The sequence below is a fragment of the Pristis pectinata genome, chromosome 21, assembly GCF_009764475.1.
Source record: "Pristis pectinata isolate sPriPec2 chromosome 21, sPriPec2.1.pri, whole genome shotgun sequence".
Taxonomy (NCBI): domain Eukaryota; kingdom Metazoa; phylum Chordata; class Chondrichthyes; order Rhinopristiformes; family Pristidae; genus Pristis; species Pristis pectinata.
In genome coordinates, this window is record NC_067425.1 from 764,974 (window position 1) to 790,410 (window position 25,437).

At 41.6% G+C, this 25,437-nt stretch overlaps 1 protein-coding gene across 11 annotated transcripts in view; it reads left to right on the forward strand.

Annotated features, from left to right (window-relative positions):
* The window catches only part of ncor1 (nuclear receptor corepressor 1), a 288,134-nt gene that overhangs the window by 45,456 nt on the left and 217,241 nt on the right, over window positions 1–25,437 (forward strand). For 10 of the 11 annotated variants that reach the window (XM_052035511.1, XM_052035515.1, XM_052035517.1 and 7 more), the window contains exons 4-6: window positions 1,408–1,597; window positions 11,014–11,193; window positions 21,565–21,678. In XM_052035511.1, the coding sequence (XP_051891471.1) occupies window positions 1,408–1,597; window positions 11,014–11,193; window positions 21,565–21,678 (484 nt within the window). The remainder of the gene's footprint in view (window positions 1–1,407; window positions 1,598–11,013; window positions 11,194–21,564; window positions 21,679–25,437) is intronic. The other variant, XM_052035518.1, reaches the window with a different exon arrangement.

A 25,437-nucleotide genomic window follows, 5' to 3' on the forward strand; every position in this document is an offset into this window, starting at 1 on the left:
CACTAAGGCAATCCCAGTCAGTATTGGGAAAGTTAAAATCCCCCACTACTACTATCCTATTGCTTTTGCACCCGACTGTAATTTGCTTACATATCTATTCTAATTCCTGCTGATTATTGGGAAGCTTATAGTATAACCCCATCAAAGTGATCACCCCTTTCTTATTTATAAGTTCTACCCATGTATCCTCATTGACTGATCCCTCCAGGATACCCCCCTGTAATGCATTGCAATAGCTTCTCCCCTTTTGTTACCCTCCTCCCCCCCGTCACACCTGAGACTTTTATACCCTGGAACACTGAGCTGCCATTTCTGCTCCTTGAATTGAAGTAAATGCAGTTAAGCCTCCCAGCCATCTCCTGCTTCCCCACCTGTCTTTATTGTTCTGCTCAATGTAAATTGGTTTATTATTATTATTGTCATGTATTCTGAAGTATAGTGAAACACTGTTTTGCATGCCATCCGTACAACAGTGCATTGAGGTAGTACAAGGGAAAACAATAACAGAGTGCAGAATAAAGTGTTACAGTTACAGAGAAAATGCAGTGCAGGCAGACAATAAGGTGCAAGGCCATAATGAGTTAGATTGAGGTCAGGAGTCCATCTTATCGTACTAGGGGACCGTCCAATAGTCTTATAATAGCAGGATAGAAGCAATTCTTGAGCTTGGTGGTACGTGCTTTGAGTCTTTTGATCTTCTGCCCAATGGGGGGGTGGGGGAGAGGGACGAGAAGAAGAGAGAATGGGGTGGGTGGGGTCTTTGATAATGTTGGCTGCTTTACTGAGGCAGCAAGAAGTGTAGACAGTCCATGGAGGGGAGGCTGGTTTCTGTGATGCGCTGGGCTGTGTCCACAATTCTCTGCAGTTTCTTGCAGTCACAGGCAGGGCAGTTACCATACCAAGCCATGATTCATCCAGATAAGATGCTTTCTATGATGCATCGATTAAAAATTGGTGAGGGTCAATGGGGACATGCCAAATTTTTTAGCCTCCTGAGGAAGTTAAGGTGCTGGTGAGCTTTCTTGGCATGGCATCTACATGGTTGGATCAGGTCAGGCTATTAGTGAAGTTCACTCTCAGGAACTTGAAGCTCTCAACCCTCTTTCAACCAATGGACTTACCTGTTCTATTTTCCATACAGGCAACCCTCACATCATAGGGCAGGGGGGTGGAATATATTTTGACTTTGCATAATGCAAAGTCACATTATCTGTATGTGTGTCAAGAAACGAGTTTAAAAAAGGTTGTAATTTACTCTCTCGCTCGCTCTCTTGCTCTCTCTCTCACTCCATGAGAGTAAATGATTCATTGTGAAAGCAAGTGAGATTTATTGATCTCTCCAGCCTATTCTTCAGGTTGGACAGAATGAAGAGACAAATTCATTTGGGAAAACAATTTGTTTTTCAGGCCTCAAGAAAGGAGGAGTGGCTATGAACAGTCATACCATAGCGTGGCTGGACAGCCTGATCACGATTCATTGGAAACCAAACGTCCACGACTTGAACAGGTACCTGAACCCCACTTTCAGCGTGCTACAGTACTGCCCCTAATGCACCCTGTACCAGAGGGGCTTCGAGCACCCACAGAGGTAAAGAAGGTAAGTGTTGGTTGTTAGAGTAGGCAGCACTATAGATGGTGTATTCATTTAAAAAAACCAAAAAATTAACACAATCTTTTAGCGAATGTATATGCAACTGTGTAGAATAAGCTAAAACATGGAAATACGCAGTTGACATTTCGTTAGCACCTAGAAAAGATCACTATTTTAATATTTTCAGTTTTTTGATTTTTCGCTATTTGTTCTTTCAACATTAACTGAGTGAGAGTAACATTGAGGTGTCTGAATTTCACACGCTGAGTTGTTTCAGATGGGATATTCTATAGGGTTGGTGGCAGTAAGTGATCTACAATAAACAACTCAGAGAATCATACAGCTCAGAAATGGGGCCCTTAGGCCCAATATGTCCATGCTGACTATCAGGAACACATCAACATCTGACCTATTCCCATTTCTGGATCTATAGTAATACAGTATGGAAACAGGCCCTTCGGCCCAACTTGTCCATACTGACCAAGATGTTTATCTGAACTAGTCCCATTGGCCTGCATTTGGCCCATATCCCTCAAGGTTTCTTCTATCCATGTAACTGTTAAAATGTCTCTTAAACATTGTGATTGTACTTGCCTCTACAGCTTCCTCTGGCAGCTCTTTCCATGTACCAACCACCCTCTGTGAATAAAGTTGCCCCACAGGTCTCTCTCAAATCTTTTCCCTCTCACCTTAAATCTACGGCCTCTAGTTTTGGACTCCCCTACCTAGGGAAAATGACTGTGACCATCCACCTTATCTATGCCCCTCATGATTTTATATACCTCTATAAGGTCATCCCTCAATATCCTATGCTCCAGGGAGAAAAATCCAAGCCTGTCAAGTCTCTCCTTATAACTCAAGCCCTCTAGTCCCAGTAATATCCTTGTGAATCTTTCTGCACCCTTTTCAGCTTAATGACATTCTTCCTATAGATTAGCGATGAGAATTGGAGCTAATACTCCAAATGTGGTCTCAACAACAACTTGCACAGTTGTAACATGATGTTGCAACCCCTGTACTCAATGCCCTGACTGATGAAGGCAAGCATGCCAAATACCTTCTTAAAGTTCCCTCTCTACTTGTCTCTACTTTCAGGGAATTGTGTACCCGTACCCCTAGGTCTCTCTGTTCTACAGAAGCCTCCAGGGCCTTACCATTTACTGTGCAAGTCCTGCCTTGGTTTAACTGACCAAGGCTCCTTCCTGATGGTTTCTTGTTATCATTACTCATTTTGGTAATTTTTCACTATGGCTGCAAATGGGACAATCTGTGCTCTCTCTGCCAATTTTTGAGCTGTACAATAAATTACCTCATTATATTTACTTATGCCAGTTTGCACATTTAAGTTAACTGGTTTGCTCTCATTCCCAGTTCCATTGAAGGGTCCCAGTCATGAACATAGAACAACACAGGAACGGGTCCTTCAGCTCACGATATTGTGCTGAAATAATTAAACGCCTAACAAAATTAATCCCTTCTGCCTACACAATGTTCATATCCCTCCATTCTCTGCATGTTCATGTGCCACCACTACCACCCTTGGCAGTGCATTCCAGGCACCCTCCACTCCCTTTGTATAAAATAAATAAATTTGCCCTGCACATCTCCTTTGAACTTACCCCCTCTCACCTTAAATGCATGCCCTCTAGTATTAGACATTTCAACCCTGGTAGAAAGGTACCGGCTGTCTACTCTATCTATGCCTCTCATAATCTTATTAGGTCTCCCCTCAGCCTTCGCCGCTCTAGAGAAAACAACCCAAGTTTGTCCAACCTCTCCTTATAGCACATGCCCTGTCATCCAGGCAGCATCTTGGTAAGCGTCTTCTGCACCCTCTCCAAAGCCTTCACATCCTTCCTACAATGAGGCAACTAGAATTGAATGCAGTACTCCAGACATGGCCTAACCAGAATTTTATAAAGTTGCAATGTAACTTCCTGACTCTTAAACTAAGTGCTTTGATTAATAAAGGCAAGCATGCCATGTGTCACCTTTACCACCCTATCAACCTGTACAGCCAAAAGATTGGGAACTTTGTTGTTTGTAAAATATATAAATTATTTGGACAAAAGTGTAGGTGGGCTGATTTGTAAGTTTGCAGTTGACACAAAAATTGGCAGAGCTATGGATAGATAGAAAGGATATCAAATAATACTGCAGGATATAGGTCATTTGGAAGTTTGGGCAGAGAAATGGCAGATGAAGTTTAATCCAGACAAGTGCAAGTTGGTCACTTTTGGGAAGTTAAATACATGAGGAAAGCGTACGTAAATGGCAGGACCCTTCAGAGCATTGATGTCCAAAGGGATCTTGGATGCAAGTCCATAGATCCCTGAAAGTGGATAGGGCGGCATAGTTACCATCATCAGTCAGGGCATTAAGTATAAAAGTTGGCAAGTCATCATGTTGAAGCTATATAAAACTTTGGTTAGACCACTTGGAATATTGTGCAGTTCTTGCCACTACATTACAGGAAGGATGTGGAGGCTTTGGAGAGGGTGTGTAAAAAAAAAAAGATCCACCTGGACTTTGCCTGGATTGGTGAGCATTAGCTGTAAGGAGAGGTTGAAGAAACTTGGATTGTTTTCGCTAGAGCGTAGTAGGCTGGGTAACCTGATAGAAGTATATAAAATCATGAGAGGCAGGTATAGGGTAGATGATCAGAGTCTTTTTCCCACGAGGGCATAGGTTTAAGGTGAGAGGGTAAACTTTAATGGAGATTTACAAGGCAAGTTTTTTTATATATATACAGGGTGGTAGATGTCTGGAACTCACTTCCAGAGTAAGTAGTTGAAGTAGATACAGGAGCCACACTTCAGCATTTAGACAAGACACATGAACAGGAAGGGGCTGGAGGGTTTTGGACCTCGTGCAGGCAGATGGTATTAGATTAGATTGGCATCGTGGACATTGTGGACTGAGGTTCCTGTTCTATATTCTATGTTTATAAAACATTGGTTAGGCCACAGCTGGAATGTTATATAATGCCACACTATAGGAAGGATGTGATTATACTAGAGAGGGTGCGAAGCAGGGTATTGCCTGGAATGGAACGTTTCAGTTATGAGGAGAGACGGAATAGGCTAGCATGGTTTTCTGTGAAGCTGAGGGGTGACCTGATAGAGGTGTACAAAATTATGAGAGGCATAGGTAAGATGGATAGTAAGATGCATTTCCCCGTGGCAAAGGTATCAAAGACCAGAAGGCATCAGTTAAGGTCGAGTTAGAGGATTAGAAGGGATCTTAGAAGGAATTTTCACCCAGAGGCTAGTTGAAGTTTGGAATGCATTGCTTGAGAAGATGGCGGAGCTAGGTACTCTTAGAACACTTAAGTAGCATCTGGACAAGCAATTGAATTGACAAAGCATGGTAGGCTACGAACCTAGTGCTGGTAGACGGGTACTTGATGGTTAATGTGAACATAGTGGTCCAATGGCCTGTGTCTGTGCTGTATGACACTCTGATCTCTGAATCCAAATTCTACCCCAAAAAGAACAGCATTTGTATTTTAATGTTTTATGTGACATTCTGAAACTAGATTTTGGTCCACTTTAGTGGAGTCTAAAGGCAGCCCAAGTCACAAACTTCAGATGATGTAATTGACTAATTGATCAGCCAGGACAGTGGAAAACCAGTCATTCAACACCTGAATGAGACGATGCATTTGTGTTTCAAGTAGAATTCTTTTGTCAGAGCTGATATATGTTCATATTAAACAAAGTGACTTCAGGGTCAATGTGACTACAGGGAGCTGCATATGCTGTGATATGCTATATGCTGCAAGTATTTATCTCTAGAACAGGTATCTTCTGTACTTCATCTGTGGTTGTGGGCTGGATCATTTGTTATAATACCAGAAGGGAGTAAAGAGGTAGCCTGTGTGGGTCTTTCGACGTGGTTGTGGTGAGGAAGTATGGGTATGGCTAAAGGAGGATGGTGACTATGGTGATTGCAGCAGTATTAAATGGGATGTTAGTGGTGTGACTGCTTTAGAACCTGCAGTGGTGGAATGTAGTACTGACTGCTTTAGAACCTGCAGTGGTGGAATGTAGTACTCAGCTGTCATAATTGGATTATTAAACGTGGTCATAGATCAAAATGTTTTCAGAACTTTTATGAAATCATTTTATTCTTAATTTTTGCACATTAAGGTATCATGGAATCTGCCATGATGTTTCACTACCTAGTCCTGACTACAATCGACATGAGAATACACCAATATTAAATCTAAATTTAAAGCTGATCATTTGGGTGATGTGGAAGACGAGGCTGTTGATGGTTTCAGATTCCTTACGGTGTAAGGAGCATTTAAAGAGTGTTAAGGCCATAAAGCTATGGAAATACTGGGTTTTATGGTAAAAATGATAGAATGTTTAAGTTGAAACATAATAGTATAGCTGTATAAGTCTTTAGTAAAGCTGTCGTTGATGCATGTATTCAATTTTGAACTCTACGCTGTGTGTGAACAGAACACGTTTACTCTGGCCTGGTATTACGATGTGAAAAGATGGAATGCTTCTCAGGTCGGTGAGGTGATTTGATAAGAGAAGCTCAGTTACAATTGGGATGTGAAGAGGCAATAGAAATGTACTTAATTGTTGAGGGTGCAAAGCTAGATGGGAAGGTGATGTAGATGAGTGATAAAGTGTAGGAGGTTTGGAACCGAGACCTGGAGAAACTTCTGCTTGCACGGATTTACATTGTACTGCACTGAAACAATGTTTTCATTGACCCAGCAAATCCGTGATGTCACTTGTGCTTCACAAAAAACATCTTTTCTATGGACATAGCCTTCTGTTACTTCCGTCATGTTTTCACAGCTTCCTATTAAATGCTCCTCTGCTGTTCGCCTCAGCTTATTCTGTGTGAATGAGTTCCACATTCTCACCACTTCGGTAGAATCACACAGCATACAGCACTGAAACAGGCCCTTTAACCCAACTCATCCATGCCGACCACGATGTGTATCTCAACTAGTCCCATTTGCCTCTGTTTGGCCCATATCCCTCTAAACCTTTTCCTATCCATGTACCTGTCTAAATGTCTTTTGGTCATTGTAATTGTATCTGCCTCTACAGCTTCCTCGCAACTCATTCTGTATACCTCTCCCACCCTCTGTGTGGAAAATGTTGCTCCTCAGGTCCACATTAAATCTTTCCCCTCTCACTTTAAATCTATGTCCTCTAGTTTTAGACTCCCCTACCCAGGGAAAAAGACTATGACCTTTCATTTTATCTACATCCCTCATGATTTTACATACCTCTAAAAGCTCACCCCTCAGCCCTCCTACAATCCGGGGAATAAAGTCCTAGTTTACGTAACCTTTCCTTGTAACTCAGGCCCCCAAGTCCAGGAAACGTCCACGTGAATCTTTTCTGCACTAAAGAAGCTTCTCCTGAATTTCCCATTAGCTTTATTAAAGGCTGTCTTAAATTTATGATCTCAAGTTCTGCTTTCCTTCTCGGGTGACAAAAATCTTCCCTTGATCTACAGAAAAGATCCCCAGTCTAATCAGTATCTCTTGATGGATATAACCTAGTTCTGGTATTATCTTTTGTAACTTTTTATTTCCAGTTCTTCCATATTTACTTTACAGTTGCTTGTAGTAACCCCAATGTTTTTATTTATATTTAACGTCACTGCTTTTCAATTCAGTCCCCCAGAAATGTACCAAACAGTTATTTATTGCCATAATAATCTGTGTTGTTAATTTTTTCATTACTTGTATCTATGACTCAAGTTCATCTCTTTCAATTTTATCTCACTCCATCAAACTCTTGTTCTGAGGAGTAATCCAAAAGTAAAACAATGCAGATGCAAAAATTTCTGTAATACTCAGCAGGTCAGGCAGCATCTGTTGGGGGGGGGGGGGGATGAAATTATGAAGAAACTTGAATTTCTTCTCCACAGTTGCTGCCCGACGCTGAATATTTCCAGCATTTTCTGTTTTTTTTTTGTTTTATTCCAAAGAGTACTTGGGCTTCTCATTTATTCCTCCCAAATCCACCATCTTGCTACGTTCAACGTAGGCAAGTGCATGTCAGTTACATGCCTATTCTGTAATTTCATTAATATCCTCCCAAGTAATAGCTACGTATTCTGGAATTGTACACAATATGACATTTGTCATCCAATTTATGAGTCCATGTTGTTCCTATAAATGGAGGGCAATGATCCGAGCAGTGATCCTGTAGAATACCACTTGCCAGTCTGATGACACTCAATCCCAATCTCTCTCCTCGTTTTTAGTCAACCCAACTCTACTACTACCATCTTTTAAAAATCCATATATATGTCATTTATTGCATTACATATGTCTGCTTTTTGTCAGCTCATCAAAGAATTCTTTGAGGTTGTTCAGTGGATTGCGAGACTGGAAAGTACTGATGAAAGCAGAACTGCCATTTCATGACTGGGTCAGGTAGATGATTGAATAGTAGAGCAGGCACAGGAATTAAGGTTGATGTGTTTACTAATAGTTTAAATGACCATTCTGTAATTCCAGTGTGCAATTTTTGTGTCATTTATTTGCTTAATTTGAAATACCTAGTTAAGAATATTGTTACCAGAAAATGCAACAGTTTTCAGCAGTATAGTCCATTAAATTTTAAAAGGAAGTGAATTTAAGAAGGTTTCCTTTTACTAAGAAATATAAAGACAAAAATGTAAACAACTTTGATCATACAAAATGAAGTGTGAAAGCCAGTGTAGTGGAGGGCAAGAGTGCAAAAAAAATACAGAGACACAAGAGAATACAGATACTGGAAACTCAATGTGGCCTTCTCTAATCAGTGAGACCAAGCACAGACCAGGCGACTGCTTTGCCGGGCACCTGTGCTCCTTCTGCCATAGCTTTCTGGAGATCCCGGTTGCCAGCCATTTTAATTCCTCTCCCCATTCCCACACTGACCTTCTGTCCTCAGCCTCCTCCACACTAGGCTGAGGCTAAATGCAAGCTAGAGGAACAGCACCTCATATTTCGCCTGGGTAGTCTACAACCCAACAGCATGAACATTGAATTCTCCAATTTCAGGTAAATTACACCACTGTGTCCCTCTTCTCTTTCTTCCTGATCTACCCAGTTCCTCCTTCACCTACCCTAGCCTTCCATTTCCCTGTCTCTTTCTTGTCCTCTGCCCATCACCCAAACACTCCTCCCACCTCTCCATACCTTTCCCATTAGCCCACCCCACCTTCTTTATTTGGTTCATACTCTGCCTTCTTTTCCTATCATATTCCATCATCTGCAGACCTTTGTCGCCCCCACTTATCACCTCACAGCATCTGTTGCCATTTCCACTTTTCCCCCCTCCATCTGTCTATCACCACCCCCTCACCCCCCAACAGGTCTTGCAAAAGAAGGCAGACAGATTTAGTGAATGAACATGAGGGTGGCAAATATGGAGGAAACATGAGGTAGTTTGCTTTAGTGGATTACTTTATAAATAGTGAAAGCTAAGTGGTGTTCTGAGGAAATCTGGTTGTGCTGATTCAAGAAGAGTAAAGAGTTAACATGCTGGTACAACAAAAATTACAATTATTTTGTTAGCCTTTACAGCATGATGGTTGTTGAAGCTTACTTGTGAATTAATGAAGTTTGACATTTTACTTTAAACTTAAAAAAAACAGCTTGATGAATAAAAAGGAGGGTGATTTTATTTAAACCATTGAGGCACACATTTACGTATTGATAAAGTTCAATTAACAGCTTTGTGGAATATGTCTACATGTACATTAAGGAGCTGATAGAACTGTAGAGATGTGTGCCTTCAGAGCTGAAATCAATCAGTTTAGTATTTTAATGAATACACCACCTTAAAATGTGTCCAGCAAATTTGCTTCCATCAAAGCTGCATTCTCCAACATCATCAACCCTTTGCTCATGAACATTTGCAGAAAAAGTGTTTACCCGTGAGTTATCATTACATCCCCTTCAGTTCGATTTTATGGAACAGGTTGGCACTAAACCATGGGTCGCGAGCTCAGTGAGCATCAGATTAATCCATTAAACTACTTAAAATACTTTTCCTTTGTGTCCTGATAAGAATTTATTAGATGTTATTTTTAATTTGGAACCCTTTCAGGATGGCTCAATATCTAATATTTATGACAGATTATTAGGAATGAGTAAGGTGCCACTAGATAAAATTAAAAACGCTTGGGAACAAGATTTGCAGATGTCAATTTCCGAGGAAACTTGGAATGAAATTTTCAAGTTGGTTAATACTTCTTCATTATGTGCTCGTCATTCTCTCCTTCAATTTAAAGTGGTCCATAGAGCTCACTTGTCTAAAGATAAACTATCCCATTTTTATTCTGATATATCTCCTTACTGTGATAAATGCAATAACGGAGTGGCTTCCTTAATTCATATGTTTTGGATGTGTCAGAGTCTTTTAAAAAATATTGGACAGAGGTCTTTCATACTTTTTCTGTACTGTTTAAACTAAATTTTAAACTTAATCCTTTGACTGCACTATTTGGGATTATTGGAGAAAAAGATATAACTTTGAAGGCTTCTGATTTACAGATTCTGGCTCTTATTTCTCTTAGCCAGGAGAGCAGTATTGCTTAAATGGAAGGAAGCTACTCTGCCTATGCATGTTCAATGGTTACGGGATGTTATGTCATATTTGAATCTAGAGAAGATTCGCTGTTCAGTTTTTGAATCTAACCTAGACTTTCAAACTGTGGGGACCCTTTTTGAATTATTTTCAAAATGTCTGATTTGGGGACTAAAACGCAGGTATTAGCTGACACTGTTACATTTTTTAAGGTTTTTCCTTGCTGTTTCTTCTATCTAACAGCTTCGGGTTTTGGTAGTGGGGGTAGATTTTTTTTTGTAATAAAATATTCCAATTTTTTCTTCCTTTGTTAACTAACTACTATATGTGATTATTGATTTAGAGTATTGTAATCCTAAGTACGATTTAACACAATGTATTCAGTAGTATTTTTACTCCTCCTTGATGCATGTACTCTTTTTTTTTCATGGATTTAATAAAAATATTATTGTAAAATACTCGGGTAACTCTGGATTTCTTTTGCATTTGAAGTTGAAGAAACATGGAGCTCTATAAGTTTAAATTTGAGGATGTTTCATTGGATGCCATTGGTGTACTGGAGAGAAGCCTGCTTTTCCTCCTCTGAATATTAGCTTCAGTTTATTCTTTGCTCACGTGGCAGGATTACTGATGTATTGCATACCTTAGTATTCAGTGTTCTTAATGTGTTCCAGTGTTTGCCTTCAGTATCATCACCAGCATTAATGTCATGTTGTTAACAGTTATCTTGACTCTACTCATTTTCTTTGCATTTCCTTAAACACTGTCCCAAACCACCTGGCTCAGACTTTCTGCAAAGAAAATCTTCATTTGAAACTTGCTCACTACCCCCTTCCTCTCCTGATTTTTATTTTTAAGGAATCCTTTTCAATGAAAGCTGATGTTCCATCATCCCCATCTACAAACCAGCAGGGTGGTGATGAACAAGATTCGTCCCCTTCCAAGCTATCCAAAGAAGAGCTCATCCAGAGCATGGACCGTGTAGATCGAGAAATAGCCAAAGTGGAGCAACAGATCCTCAAACTCAAGAAAAAACAGGTACTCGGAGTTTGTGCAATAGGTTAGATGCTAGGTTGTGTGCTTGTGTGCGTATGTCTATGTAGAGTTATGTTTGGTCCTGTTTTTAAGTGGCTAAAGAAGTTGGAACTGTATTTGGAATTTTGTTGGGGTGATCTTATTGAAACATAGAAGATCCTAAGGGCAGATGTTGAGATGTTGATGTTTCAACTACTGAAAGAATCTTGAATGGGGGTGTAGTTACAAAATATGGGGGTGGTCATTTAAAACCAAGGGCTGTAGAAATTTCTTCTTTCAGCAAGTGCTAAATTTCTGGAATTCCCCAACTCAAGAGGTTTGTGGAGGCTGGATCACTGGAGGTATTTAAAGAGGAGGCAGATAAATATTGAAAGATCAGGGGATTGAGGGCTATGTGGCGCTGGCACAGAAGAGGAGTTAGGGCCCAGGGAAGATCAACCATCATCGTATCGAATGGTGAGGCAGGCTTGAGGGACCAAATGGCCAACTTGTGTTCCTATTTTCTAGAGCTCTAGCTAAGGAAAGATGCAATTAGTCTCTGACTTATCTTCTTCAATACCTTGCTTTTCAATATAATCCTTGGTTCCAATTTCTCAAGGGCCATATCTGGTGCCCTCAAATTATACTAGGATTAAAATCTGTTTTTATTTTGGGGGAAGGGTGTATAAATGTAGGGGAAGGAATATCCAGTAGCCTAGCATCTTCCTTGTCTGTCCTTTTCAGTATCTCATCCATTCCAGTGATATTGCCCCTCTGAGATCAAGGTACAAACTGAGCATTTACTGGATTGTATGTTTCAAGATGTGGCCATCCAAGAGGACAGCAAGTGAAGAATCTTTAAGGTCTCTCTCTCTAAAATTGTTGCTCAGCGTTAGAAGCTAGTGGAAGTGGAGGTGACAGTATCTTGAAGGGATGCAAACCCTTAAATGGTATAATGGTCCCAAGGACGGGAAGTTCGCTAGTGCTACTCGGAGGGTTTAAACTAGTTTAGCAGGGGGATGGGAACCAGAGCATGAGGTCAGAATGTGGAGGGATTGAGAGGAAGGTAGATGTCATGACCAGTAAGTCTGTAAGGAAGGACAGGCAAGAGCAAAGAAATAGAAGTAATGGGACGGATGGGTTGAAGTGTATTTATTTTGATGCTAGGAGTATGAAGGGTAGGCTGATGAACTTAAAGCACAGATCAGTACTTGGAACTATGATTTCTATTACAGAGACTTGGTTGAGAGAGTCAGGATTGGATGCTTAATGTACCAGGGTTTCAATGTTATAGAAAAGATAGAGAGGTAGGGTAAGAGGGGGGAGGAGGGTGCACTATTAATTAGGGACAATATCACAGTTCACAGCTGCACTCAGAGGGGACATAATGAGCATTTGGAAAACCATAGCCTAATTGGGGACAGTCAGCAAGTCGTTACTGAGTTTTTTGGGGAGGTGACGAAGGTGATTGATGAAGGTAGAACTGTGGATGTTGTCTACATGGATTTTAGTAAGGTGTTTGACGAGGTCCCTCATGGGAGGATCATCCAGAAGATTAAGATGTATGGGAGGCACAGTGACTTGGCCATTTGGATTCTGAATAGGCTTGCCCATAGAAGATAGTGGTCGATGGGACTTATTCTGGCTGGAGGTCCGTGACTAGTGATGTTCCGCAGGGATCTGTACTGGGACCTCTGCTGATTGTGATATATATAAATGACCTGGATGAAAATGTAGAAGGGTTGGTTAGTGAGTTTGCAGATGATGGGGGCAGATACATTAGGGACATTTAAGAGACTCCTAGAGAGGCACATGAATGATAGAAAAATGGAGGGCTATGTGGGAGGGAAGGGTTAGATAGATAATAGAGTAGGATAGAATGTCGGCACAACATCGTAGGCCGAAGGGCCTGTACTGTACTGTGCTGTAATGTCCTATGATATGAAGATTGGTTGTGTTGTGGATAGTGTCGAAGATTGCCAAAAGATACAGTGGGATATAGGTCAGTTGCAGATATGGGTGGAGAAATAACAGGTGGAGTCTAATCTGGCCAAATGTGAGGTGTTGCACTTTGGGAGACGAAATGTAAAGGGACAGTACACGGTTAATGGCAAGACCCAAACAGTGTTGATGTGTAGAGGGATCTTGGGGTCAAAGTCCAAAGCTCCCTGAAAGTGGCTGCACAGGTTGATGGGGTGGTAAATAAGGCATATGGCATGTCTGCCTTTATTAGTCAAGGCATTGAGCTCAAGAGTTAGGAAGTTGTTGCAGCATTATAAAACTAGTTAGGCCGCATCTGAAGTATTGCATTCAATTCTGGTTGCCCCACTATAGGAAGGATGTGGAGGCTTTGGAGAGGGTGCAGAAGTTGTTTACCAGGATGCTTCCTGGATTAGAGGGCATTTTCTTACAAGAAGAGCGGGGACAAATTTGGGTTGTTTTCTCTGGAGCAGCTGAGGGTGGACCTGATAGAAAGTTTGTAAGATCGAGAAGTGTTGATAGAGTAGACAGCTGGTATCCTTTTCCCAGGGTTGAAATGCCCAATACGAGAGGGCATGCATTAAGATAAGAGGGGGTAAGTTCAAAGATGTACAGCGCATTCCAGATTCTAACCACTCTGTGGCAAAAGATCTCCTCTGAACCTCCAACCTCTCACGCAGCACGATAGCATAATAGCAGTCAGTGTAATGCTATTACTGTCTGCGTGGGTTTCCTCCGGGTGCTCCGGTTTCCTCCCACATTCCAAAGATGCACGGGTTAGGAGCTGTGGGCATGCTATGTTGGCGTTGGAAGCGTGGTGACACTTGCGGGCTGCCCCCAGAACACTGAGCAAAAGATGCATTTCACTGTGTGTTTTGATGTACATGTGACTAATAAAGGTATCTTATCTTCTGCCCCTTGTTTTATACACCTCCACCATGGGAAAAAGATTTTTACTATTGACAATATCTATCCCCCTCATAATTTTATATCCCTCTATCAGCTCATCTCTTATCCTCCACTGTTCCAGGGAAAACAAACCCAGCCCATCTAATCTCTCCTGGTAAATCTCCCCTGCACCCTTTCTAGCACAATCACATCCTCTTTACAGTGTGGTGCCCAGAACTGCCCCAAATACTCTAGGAAAGGCCTAACAAATATTTTATAAAGTTACATAGAATAGTACAACATGTGAAGATGGGATTTTGTCTCTTTAAGGACTGTGTAAGGAATTCCAAAGAAGCTCAGCCCTTGAAGTCGTACAGACGCTTCAATCCAACTTGTTCATGCCAAATGTGTTGCTCAATGAGCTAGTCCCGTCTGCCCACATTTGGCCCCTAGCCCTCTAAATCTCCCCTATCCATGTACTTGTGGTACAAACCTCTCCTATCCATCTTTCCTATGATAGGGTGAAAAAAAAACTGTACAATACTCCAAGTGCGACCATACCAATGTCTTGTATAACTGCAACATAACTTCCCAACTCCTATACTCAATGCCCTGACTGATGAAGGCCAGTGTGCCAAATGGTAGTGTAGAGGGCAGGCACGGTGGTGTAGCGGTTAGTGTAACGCTATTACAGCACCAGCGATCCGGGTTCAATTCCAGCCACTGTCTGTAAGGAGTTTGTACATTCTTCCCGTGTCTGTGTGGGTTTCCTCCAGGTGCTCTGGTTTCCTCCCACATTCCAAAGATGTACGGGTTAGGAGGTTGTGGGCATGCTATATTCGCACCAGAAGCGTGGCAACACTTATGGGAAGCTATCTTACTTTACCTGAGATGCCACTTTCAGCGAATTATGCACTTACACTCCTAGGTACCTCTGACCCATAACATTGCCCAGAGCTCTAGCATTCACTGTATAAGTCCTACCCTGGTTTGATCTCAAAAAATGCAATACTGCACATTTATCTGGATTGAAAGCCATTTGCCAATCCTCAGCCCACATACTGAGCTGACCAAGATCCCTCTGTAATTTTTCATAGCCTTCTACACTATCTACAGCACCACCTAGTTTAGTATCATCCACAGACTTACTAACTATGCCTTGTACATTCACATCCAAATCATTTATATAAATTACAAACAACAAAGGTACCAGCACTGACCCCTGTGGCACACCACTAGGCCTCCAGTCTGAGAAACAACCCTCAAACATCACACTCTGCTTCCTACCACTGAGCCAATTATGAATCCAATCGCTATCTCCCCCTGGATTCCATGCAATCTAACCTTCCAGACTAGCCTGCCATGAGAGATCTTGTCAGATGTCATGCTAAAGTCCATAAAGACAACATCCACTGCCCTACCCTCATCTACCCCCTTGGTTACCAACTCGAAGAACTCCAAGAGGTTTGTCAGACGTTACTTCCCACGCACACAGCCGTGCTGACTTTCCCGATTTTAGACCCTGTCTCTTCAAATGTTAGCAGTTCCTGTCCCTCAGAATCCCCTCCAGCAATTTACTCACCACTGGTGTCAGGCTCACTGGCCTGTAGTTTCCTGGCTTATTACTACCCTTATTAAACAACGGCATCACATTAGCCTCATTCTGCTCCTCCGGAACTTCACCTGTTGCCAGAGATGAAGCAAAAATCTCTGCAAAGGCTCCATGATTTCTACTCAAGCTTCCCACAAGGTTGGAGAATGCACCAGGTTGGGCCCTGGGGGTTTATCCACCTTAATGCACTTTAAGGCCTCCAATATGTCCTCCTGGCTAATTTGTATGCGGTCTAAGACAACACCACTCATTTCCCCCATTTCCATAGCACCATAGTTTTCTCCAAAGTGAAAACTGAAGAGAAATATTCATTAAAAATCCTACCTATTTCCTTTGGTTCCACACACAGATGGCCATGCTGATCCTTAAAGGGACCTATTTTCTCCCTAGGCACCCTTTTACTCTTAATATACCTATAGAATCTCTTGTGATTTTTGCCTCACCTTGCCTGCGAGATCCTTCCCATATACTCTTTTTTGCCCTCTTTTTTCTCTAACACTTCTTGCAGTCAGCATGAGATTCACTAGTTCCTAATTGTTCACATGCAGTGTATGCCTCCCTCTTTTTCTTAACCAGAGCCTCAATATCTCTCGTCAACCAGGGCTCTTGAAACCTGACAGCCTTGCCCTTCACCTGATCAGGAACATGCAGGCCCTGAACACCTGACATCACACTTTTAAAGGCCTCCTACTTGGCAGATGTTCCTTTCCCTGCAAACATTCTCAGCCAATCAACCTCTGCAAGATCCCGCTTAATGGCTCCAAAATTTACTCTGCCCTAGTTCAGGACCTTGACCTGTGAACCGGTCACATTCTTTTCCATAACTATTTAAAAACTAATAAAATAATTGTCACTGGACCAAAGTGCTTGCTAACAGGCAATCCTTGACCACTTGCCCTACCTCATTCCCTAGGAGGAGGTCCAGTGTTGCACCTTCTCTCGTAGTTCCTTCCATATATTTCTACTTCTTTAGCTTCTATATTTATACTTCTTTTGCTTTCTTGGATACATTTCACAAATTCCACTCCATCCAAGCCTCTTACACTATGGTTGGCCCAGTCAATATTAGGGAAGTTAAAATCTCCCACTAATTCTACCCTATTATGTTTACATCTAGCGGCAATCTCTCTACATATCTGCTCCTCCAATTCCCGTTGACTATTTGGGGGGGTGGGGTGCTGTAATACAATTCTATCAAAGTGATCATCCCCTTCTTGTTTCTAAGTTCTAACCATATGACCTCACTGAATGATACTCCAAGAATCCTCTCTAATGTCTATGGTTATGTTCTCTTTCATCAAGAAGGTAACTTGCCCCTCCTCTCTTACCGCACCTCTGTCATGTCTGTAGCATCTATATCTTGGTCTTAAGTGAGCATCCCCTTATTCTGGAACTGTGCCCTCTAGTTCTAAATTCATCCATGAAGGGAAACAGGTTCCTCGTGTTAATGTTGCTTAGCCCCCCCCCCCTCCAAAGAATCTCAAAATTTCAATAAAATTGGCTCTCATTCTTCTCAACCAACTCTTCACTAATGTTCTGTGTTTAACCAAGGTTGTGTAGCTCCAGCTCTCAAGGTGAGAGTTAACTGCCTTTTGCTACAAAATGCCACTTAACATCAAGAAAGCCAGGTAAAACTGAAGGCAAAAGATTTTAGGGGGAAATCTCAACTGGGCTAATATAAGTCACACAAAGGTGTATGGTTGTGATTTCTCAAGGTTAGCCCCAGAACACAACTGCAAGAGTTCCTTGATATTGTAGGCTTAATATATATCCAATAATAATTGCATCATCCCAGTGTTATGCAGTGAATGTCAGGCAATAACTGTTTCTAACTGGAGAGTCTGATGATCTCCACTTCAATGTCATTACCGTAGTCAAGACTTCCAACATCAACATTCTTGAGGAAATGTGATAGGGCAGGGAAAGGAGGAGTCACCACTGACCAGAGTTAATTGGAGCAATCATTGAAATTCTGTGGCTACAAGAGCAGTTCAGAGGCTGGGTATCTCATGGTAAGTGACTTTCTAACATCTATAAAGCACAAGTCAAGAATGTGATGGTCTACTCTTCACTTTCCTGGCTGAATGCAACTCCAGCAACACAGTTCAGTGCCATCCAAAAAAAACAGTCCACCTGATTGGTGCCTCTAAGCATTCACACTCAACACCACTGATGCACCATGGTTGCAGTATATATACCATCTATAAATTTGATACACAAAACGTAGCCTGCAGACCATGCCTAGGAAGCAGTACAAGTCTATCTGGTGTGATTACATTTGCTGTCCTCACAACTCTTGTTGCCGCTACGCACTGAGAGGTTTGCTCCTGCTTCATTTGGCTGTGCTTGCCATACTAGCTAGGAGGTTTGCTTCTGGCCCAAGCACCACAAGGTCCTAATTTAGTTTTTCAAGGCCCCCAAAGGAGGCTCTCCATAGCCCAAAGGGGGCATAATTTAATTTTATCCCCCATTGAAAATCGATAACTATTTTTCAGGTCCATTTTTAAGGTACGATATATTTGGGTGGAGTTGACCCAAGTACCTTTAGTCTACCTGAACCACAAAGAGAAACTGGAAATTTGTGCATTGAGTTTTCATGAGAGAGCAGGTTAAATATATGTTAAATATATCGCAGAGAGAGAACTAAGTTTACTGAGATACCAAAGAAATGCCTGAAATACTTACTACAGGGTCCGTTTACAGTGACCAAGGAACCTTTTTTTTCGAATGCTTCTGGTCATAGTGGGAAAACTTTCCTTATTAATCTACTATTGGCTAAAGTTCGAAGACGTAGCATGATTGCTCTGGTCATGGCATCATTGGGCAGTGCGTCAACAGTTTTGACAAGGGAAAACTGCATATTCAGCTTTTAAACTCCCTTTAAATTTGACAGATGTGGAGACTGCAACATGTTACATTGATTGGGTAACTGCACAGGAAACAATTCTAAAAGATGGTAAACGTAGGGACATGTTCGGCACAACTTTGTGGGCCAAAAGGCCTGTATTGTGCTGTAGGTTTTCTATGTTTCTATGTATTGTCTGGGATGAATGTGCATTGGCTCGCAAGACAGCCATTGAAGCATTGGTTGAACATTGCAAGATCTTAGACACAATAATAAATTAATGAGGTGATATTTTAGTGGAGGTTTTCTTCAAACACTACCAGTAATTCCACGAGGTACTAAAGCAGATGAATTGAAAGCCTGTATTAAAGCATCATAATCTTGGGGGAGAAGGATTGCACTTGAAAACCAATATACAAGTGAATTTGGCAGGCGATCCATCTGTGAGTTTGGTTCGAATTTAATTAAATTAGGAAATGGGGAAAGACTCAGCAGGAATGATTTCAGAGAAAAGAACAAGGGAAAATCCAGGGAACTATAGACCAGTGAGTCTCATGTCAGTTGCAGGGAAATTGCTGGAGAAAATTCTTAGATAGGATATATGAGCATCTGGAATCCAGTGGCTTGATTAGGGAAAGTTAGCATGGCTTTGTGCAGGGCAAGTCGTGTCTTACTAACCTGGTTGAGTGGTTGACAGGGTGACGAGAGAGATTGATGAAGGTAGAGCTGTGGATGTCATCTATGTGGACTTCAGTAAGGCATTTGACAAGGTCCCACATAATCGGTTAATTAAGAAAGTTCGGATGCATGGGGTCAGTGGAGAATTGGCTGTGTGGATCCAGAATTGGTGTGCCCGGAGAATATGGTGGTGGTTGAAGAGGACTTATTCGGACTGGAGGCCTGTGAGCAGTGGTGTTCCATAGGGATCTGTACTGGGACCTCTGTTGTTTGTGATGCATATAAATGACCTGGTTGAGTATGTTGATGGGTGGGCTAGTAAATTTTCAGACGATACTAAGATTGGTGGAGTGTGAATAGTGTAGAAGACTGCCGACGGATAGATCATGATATAGATCAGTTGCAGATGTGGGCAGAGAAATGGCAGATGGAGTTTAACCCAGATAAATATGAGGTGTTGCACCTTGGTAAGACTAATGTCAAGAGGCAGTACACTTGTAAGGGCAAGACCCTTAACAGTGTTGAAGAGCAGTGAGACCTTGGGGTGCAAGTCCATGACTCATTGAAAATGGCTACACAGGTTGATAGGGTGGTTAAGAAGGCTTATGGAATGCTTGCATTTATTAATTGAGGTATTGAGTGTAGGAGTTAAGAAGTTATAATGCATCTCTATAGAAGTCTGGTTAGGCTGCATTTAGAGTTATGCATGCATTTCTGGTTACCTCACTATAGGAATGATGTTGAGGCTTTAGAGAGGGTGCAGAAGAGGTTTACTAGGATGCTGCCTGCATTAGAGGGCATGTGCTATCAGGAGATGTTGGACAAGCTTGGGCTCTTGTCTCTGGAGCAGTGGAGGCTGAGGGGTGATCTGTTGGAAGTGTATAAAATTATGAGGGGCATAGGGTGGACAAGCAATATTTTTTTCCCATTATTGAGCGATCCAATACCAGAGGGCATGCATTTAAGGTGAGAGGGGGTAGGTTCAGAACAGACATGAGGGCTACGCTTTTTACTGAGGTGGATGCCTGGAATGCATTGTCTGATAGGGTGGTGGAGGCAAATTCATTGGGGGCTTTTAAGAGGGGCTTGGATGAGCAAATGAATAAGAGGAAAATAGAGGGATATGGGCATTCTTTAAATAGGAGGGATTAGCTATATCGGCACAATATTGTGGGCAGAAGGGTCTGTTCTGTGCTGTACTGTTCTATGAAAAACTTGGGCTGCACTGTTAGGTCACTTGATGCAGGCTGTTTTCCCAAATATCACTGAACACTATTTGAATTACCAGTGGTGCGTGAAAGAGCAAGTTTAGCACTAAAAAATGATGCCATGCCATACAATCCTCCTTTCGAAGCATCCCTGTACAATATAAATCTATTGACAGTCTGACAGACATTGATGAGGCTGTACATTTTCCTGTTGAAGTTTTAAACTCTGTCACACCTGGTGTGCTGTCACATGATCTTGAACTAAAAGAATGAGCTCAAATCATGATACTCAGGAATTTGGATCCACCAATACTATGCAGTGGCACAAGATTATTAGTTCATAAATTGCTCCCATATGTAATTGAGACTACAATAATGACTTGGTAGTGCCTTTGTGGGAAACTGTCTACATACCTCGTATTCCAGTTATCCTTTCTGATCAACCTTTTCTGTTCAAGCGACTTCAATTCCCTATTCAACTTAGTTTTGCTATGAGCATTACGTGGTGCAAGGGCAATCACTAAAAGTTATTGGCCTTAATCCCAACTCATTGATTTTCCCAGGGTCAGCTGTATGTTGGTTGCTGCAGAGTTAGAGATAAAAATAATCTCTACATTTTTACACTGAATTCAAAAAGAAAGAAATGTAGTTTATACTGAAGCGCTTCGACACTGAAATCAAGTAAATTTACAAATTGTGCATGGATACATACCCACTTAAAGATATCAAATGTAACTTTTGTATACATATTTATTTTGTGTGTGTTTTCATTGCAACTTTAGTGGAACTACATAATTTTATCCCCAATTATTCATGGAATAATTATATATTTGTTAGCTTTATAGCAGCATACATTCAGAAATTTAAATTTCATTTGGTGAAAGACTGGAGCAAGTGTGGCCAGTAAGTGTGAACAGGACGGGATATGAGAGCACAGTTTTAGATGAGCTTCAGTTGGAGAAATTCATTTTGTACTTCCACTTTGTGTGGAAGAACACTCCACTCATTATTGTTAAAGAGAAGTTATGTTTTGATATGGTGACTCCTCCAGTGCTGGACAGTATGAAGAAGCCAGATAAAAAATTTAGATTTTCTTTTCATTATAAAAGAATGCTGCAATTTAAGATGCAAAGCCTGTATATGCTGGCAAGAAATGTTGATTCTCTTTCTATGTTGCTTCTTAGCAACAGCTTGAAGAGGAAGCAGCTAAGCCTCCCGAGCCTGAGAAGCCTGTCTCTCCTCCTCCAGTGGAAGCAAAACATCGCAGTATTGTCCAGATCATCTATGACGAAAACAGGGTAAGGATAAATACAGTAGGAATTTTTCATTCCTTCTTTCACTAATAATTAAATCGTGAGAAACATATGTGCGTTGAGTGCTTTGTCAGATATGCTTTTAGCTTGCACAGGCTGAATTGCAATCAGAAGTGGGGGGGGGGGGGTGCCTGATGTCAGGTTCAGTTATGTAAACAAATAACTATGCTAGGAATAGATCAGAGTATTGTTGGTTACCAGGCTTGTGTTTACGAGTGAATGAGAGATTTCTTAGTGTGTTGTTACTTCCATGCCCATTAATTTTTTTAAGCCTTTTAAAATATGACACCTCATCATCCATAGATGGTTTTCTGAGTTCAATCTACTAAAAAGGGTAGTCTGCTTCCACCACTTTTTTAAACAAAAATCTACATGGGCTTATAGCCGTACTGCTGAGTAACTTAGAAACAGTGAAGTACACAGTACAGTTGAGACATAAGATTCAGTTGGCAGAAACAGTAAGACTATGTGCCAATTTATCTAAGCAGAACTCACTGCTGAAAAGAGTTAGCAGGTAAGTAATGGCTCTATGCATGTTGATATTTATTGGCACCTCTAGACACATCTTTCGGTGCTGAAGGGACTGTTTATCAAGGGTGCCCTGATGCATTCTTTATATGTCCACCAGCCTCCATTTGCCTTTTTGTCCTCCATTTGCCTTTTTGTCCTCCATTTGCCTTTTTGTCCTCCATTTGCCTTTTTGTCCTCCATTTGCCTTTTTGTCCTCCATTTGCCTTTTTGTCCTCCATTTGCCTTTTTGTCCTCCATTTGCCTTTTTGTCCTCCATTTGCCTTTTTGTCCTCCATTTGCCTTTTTGTCCTCCATTTGCCTTTTTGTCCTCCATTTGCCTTTTTGTCCTCCATTTGCCTTTTTGTGGCACTTCCTCTGTAGCTACAGGAGATGTTAAACCTTCTCCAGGTGAAGCAGCTGCTTAAGTAGATAATAAATTTAGTGCTTTGTTCTTTGCTCACATGTAGACCCTTCTATGTTGGAGAGGTAAAGCATGAAGTGGGTGACCTCTTTACAGAACTCCTCTTGTTAGCCCACAACTGGTGGGTGCCCATTTGAGTGTTCCGCTTCAACTCGAACCTCTCTGTTCTTGTCTTTTTCCACTGTTCTTATGAAGCTGAATATAAATCTGAGGAAAAAATACGTGGTCTTTTGATTCTGCATATTCTGGAAACAAAATTCAGTTTGGCCATATCAGATAACAAGGGTTTTGTGCATTCATGGTATTTTCTTGTAATTTCAGATAATTACTCTGCTTCCCCCATTTATATCTCTTCCAGGCTGCCTTTTATTTTGTTGCCTTGTCCTAAAATTGACCTCTCTCGCCTTGTAGTTTCCTTCCTTTCATCACTTAATCTCTTTTCCACCATATCACACTTATTTGTTCTCTATCCGCACTTCTCCCCTACCACCCCAAAACTCCTTTTTATGAATCTATCAAAAACTTTTCCCAGTTTGGCCAGTGACCTGAAGTTTTGCTCTATCCACAGGTTCTTTTTGAACTTTTGTTGCTTCTCCACAAATTCTGCTGAAAAATTCCAGTGTTATCTGCTTTTATTTCAGATTTCCAGCATCCACAGTATTTTGCTTTTGTGTAGTCCATAAGATGATAAAGCAGAATTAGGCCATTCGGCCCATCGATTCTGCTCTGCCATTCGAGCATGGCTAATTTTTTAAAACCACAATTTCCTACCTTCTTCCAATAACCCCCTTACCTACCTATCAAACTTTGCCTTAAATACACCCAATGACATAGCTGCCACAGCCCTCACTGGCAACAAATTCCACAGATTCACCACCCACTGGCTGAAGAAATTCCTCCTCATCTCAGTTTTAAAGGGATATCCCTTTTATTCTGAGGTGGTACCCTTAGATCCTAGACTCTCAAACTGATGGAACCATCCTCTCCACATCCACTCTATCCAGGCCTTTCAGTATCTGGTAGGTTTCAATGAGATTTCCCCTTATCCTTCTGAACCCCATCAAGTACAGGCTCAGAGACATCGAACGCTCCTTGTAGGTTAAGCCTTTCATCCCTGAGATCATTCTTGCAAACCTCTCCAGGGCCAGCACATCCTTCCTTAGATATGAGGCCCAAAATTGCTCTCAATATTCCAAATGCAGTCTGACCAATGCCCTGCAGAGCCTCAGCATTACATCGTTGCTCTCATATTCTAGTCCTTTCAAAATGAATGCTAACATTGCATTTGCCTTCCTTACTACTGACTCAACCTGCAAGTTAACCTTAAAGGAATCCTGAACTAGGACTCCCAAGTCCCCTTGCACCTCTGATTTGTGAATTCTCCCCCCATTTAGGAAATAGTCTACACCTTTATTCTTCCTACCAAAGTGCATAGTCCAACACTTCCCTACACTGTATTCCATCTGCCACTTTGCCTGGTCTCCCAACCTGTCCAAGTCCTTCTGAAGACTCACTGCCTCTGTGACACTACCTGCACCTCCTCCTATCTTGGTATCATCTGCAAATTTGGCCACAATGCCATCAGTTCCTCCATCCAGATCATTAACATATGAACAGTAAATTGTGGTCCCAACACTGACCCTGTAGAACTCCACTAGTCACTGGCAGCCATCCTGAAAAGGACCCCTTTATCCCCACTGCCTTCTGCCATTCAGCCAAACTTCTATCCATGCTTGTACCTTACCTCTAACACCATGGGCTCTTGTTTCGCAGCCTCTTGTGAAGTACCTTGTCAAAGGCTGCCTGAAAATCTAAGTAAATAACATCCACTGACTCTCCTTTGTCTCACCTGCTTGTTACCAACTCAAAGAATTCCAACAGATGTGTCAGGCAAGATTTCCCCTTAACAAAACTCTGCTGACTTTGCCCTATTTTATCATGTACTTCCAAGTAATCCAGAATTTCAGCTTTAGTAGTTTCTAAAATCTTACCAACCACCAAGGTCAGGCTAACCAGCGTATAATTTCCTGTCTTTCGCCTCTCTCCCTTCTTAAACAGGGGTGTCACGTTTGCAATTTTCCACTCTTCTGGGACACTCTGTGACTCCTGTGATTGTTGAAAGATCACTGCTGATGCCTCCACAATCCCTTCAGCTCTCTTTCAGAATTCTGGGGTGTAGTCCATCCGGTCCAGGTGATTTATCCACCTTCAGGCCTTTCAGCTTCCCAAGTACCTTCTTCTTAGTAATGGCCACTACACTCACCTCTGACCCCTACTCTCTTGAATTTCTGGAATTTTACTGGTATCTTCCACTGTGAAGACTGATGCAAAGTACTTATTCAGTTCCTCCACCATTTCTCTATTCCCCATTACTATTTCTGCAGCATCATTTTCCAGCAGTCCATTGTCCATTCTAGCATCTCTCTTACTCTTTATGTATCTTTTAAAAAAAACTTCTTGGGATCTTTTATATTATTGGGTAGTTTACCCTCATATTTCATTTTCTTCCAGCTTTTTTACTTGTTCTCTGTTGACTTTTAATGGCTTCTCAATCTTCTGGCTTCCCACTAATCTTTGCCGTATTGTTTGCCCTTTTTTGCTTTTGCTCTTTTCCCTGACTTCTCTTGTCAGCCATGGTAGCCTCGTCCTCCCCTTAGTGTGCTGCTTCTTCCTTGGGATGAAATTCTGCTCTGTCTCCCAATACACCCAAAAGCTCCTGCCATTGCTGTTCCATCATCTTCCCTGCTAGGGTCCCCTTCCAATGAGCTCTGGCGAGCTACTCCCTCATGCCCCTGTAGTTACCTTTACTCAGC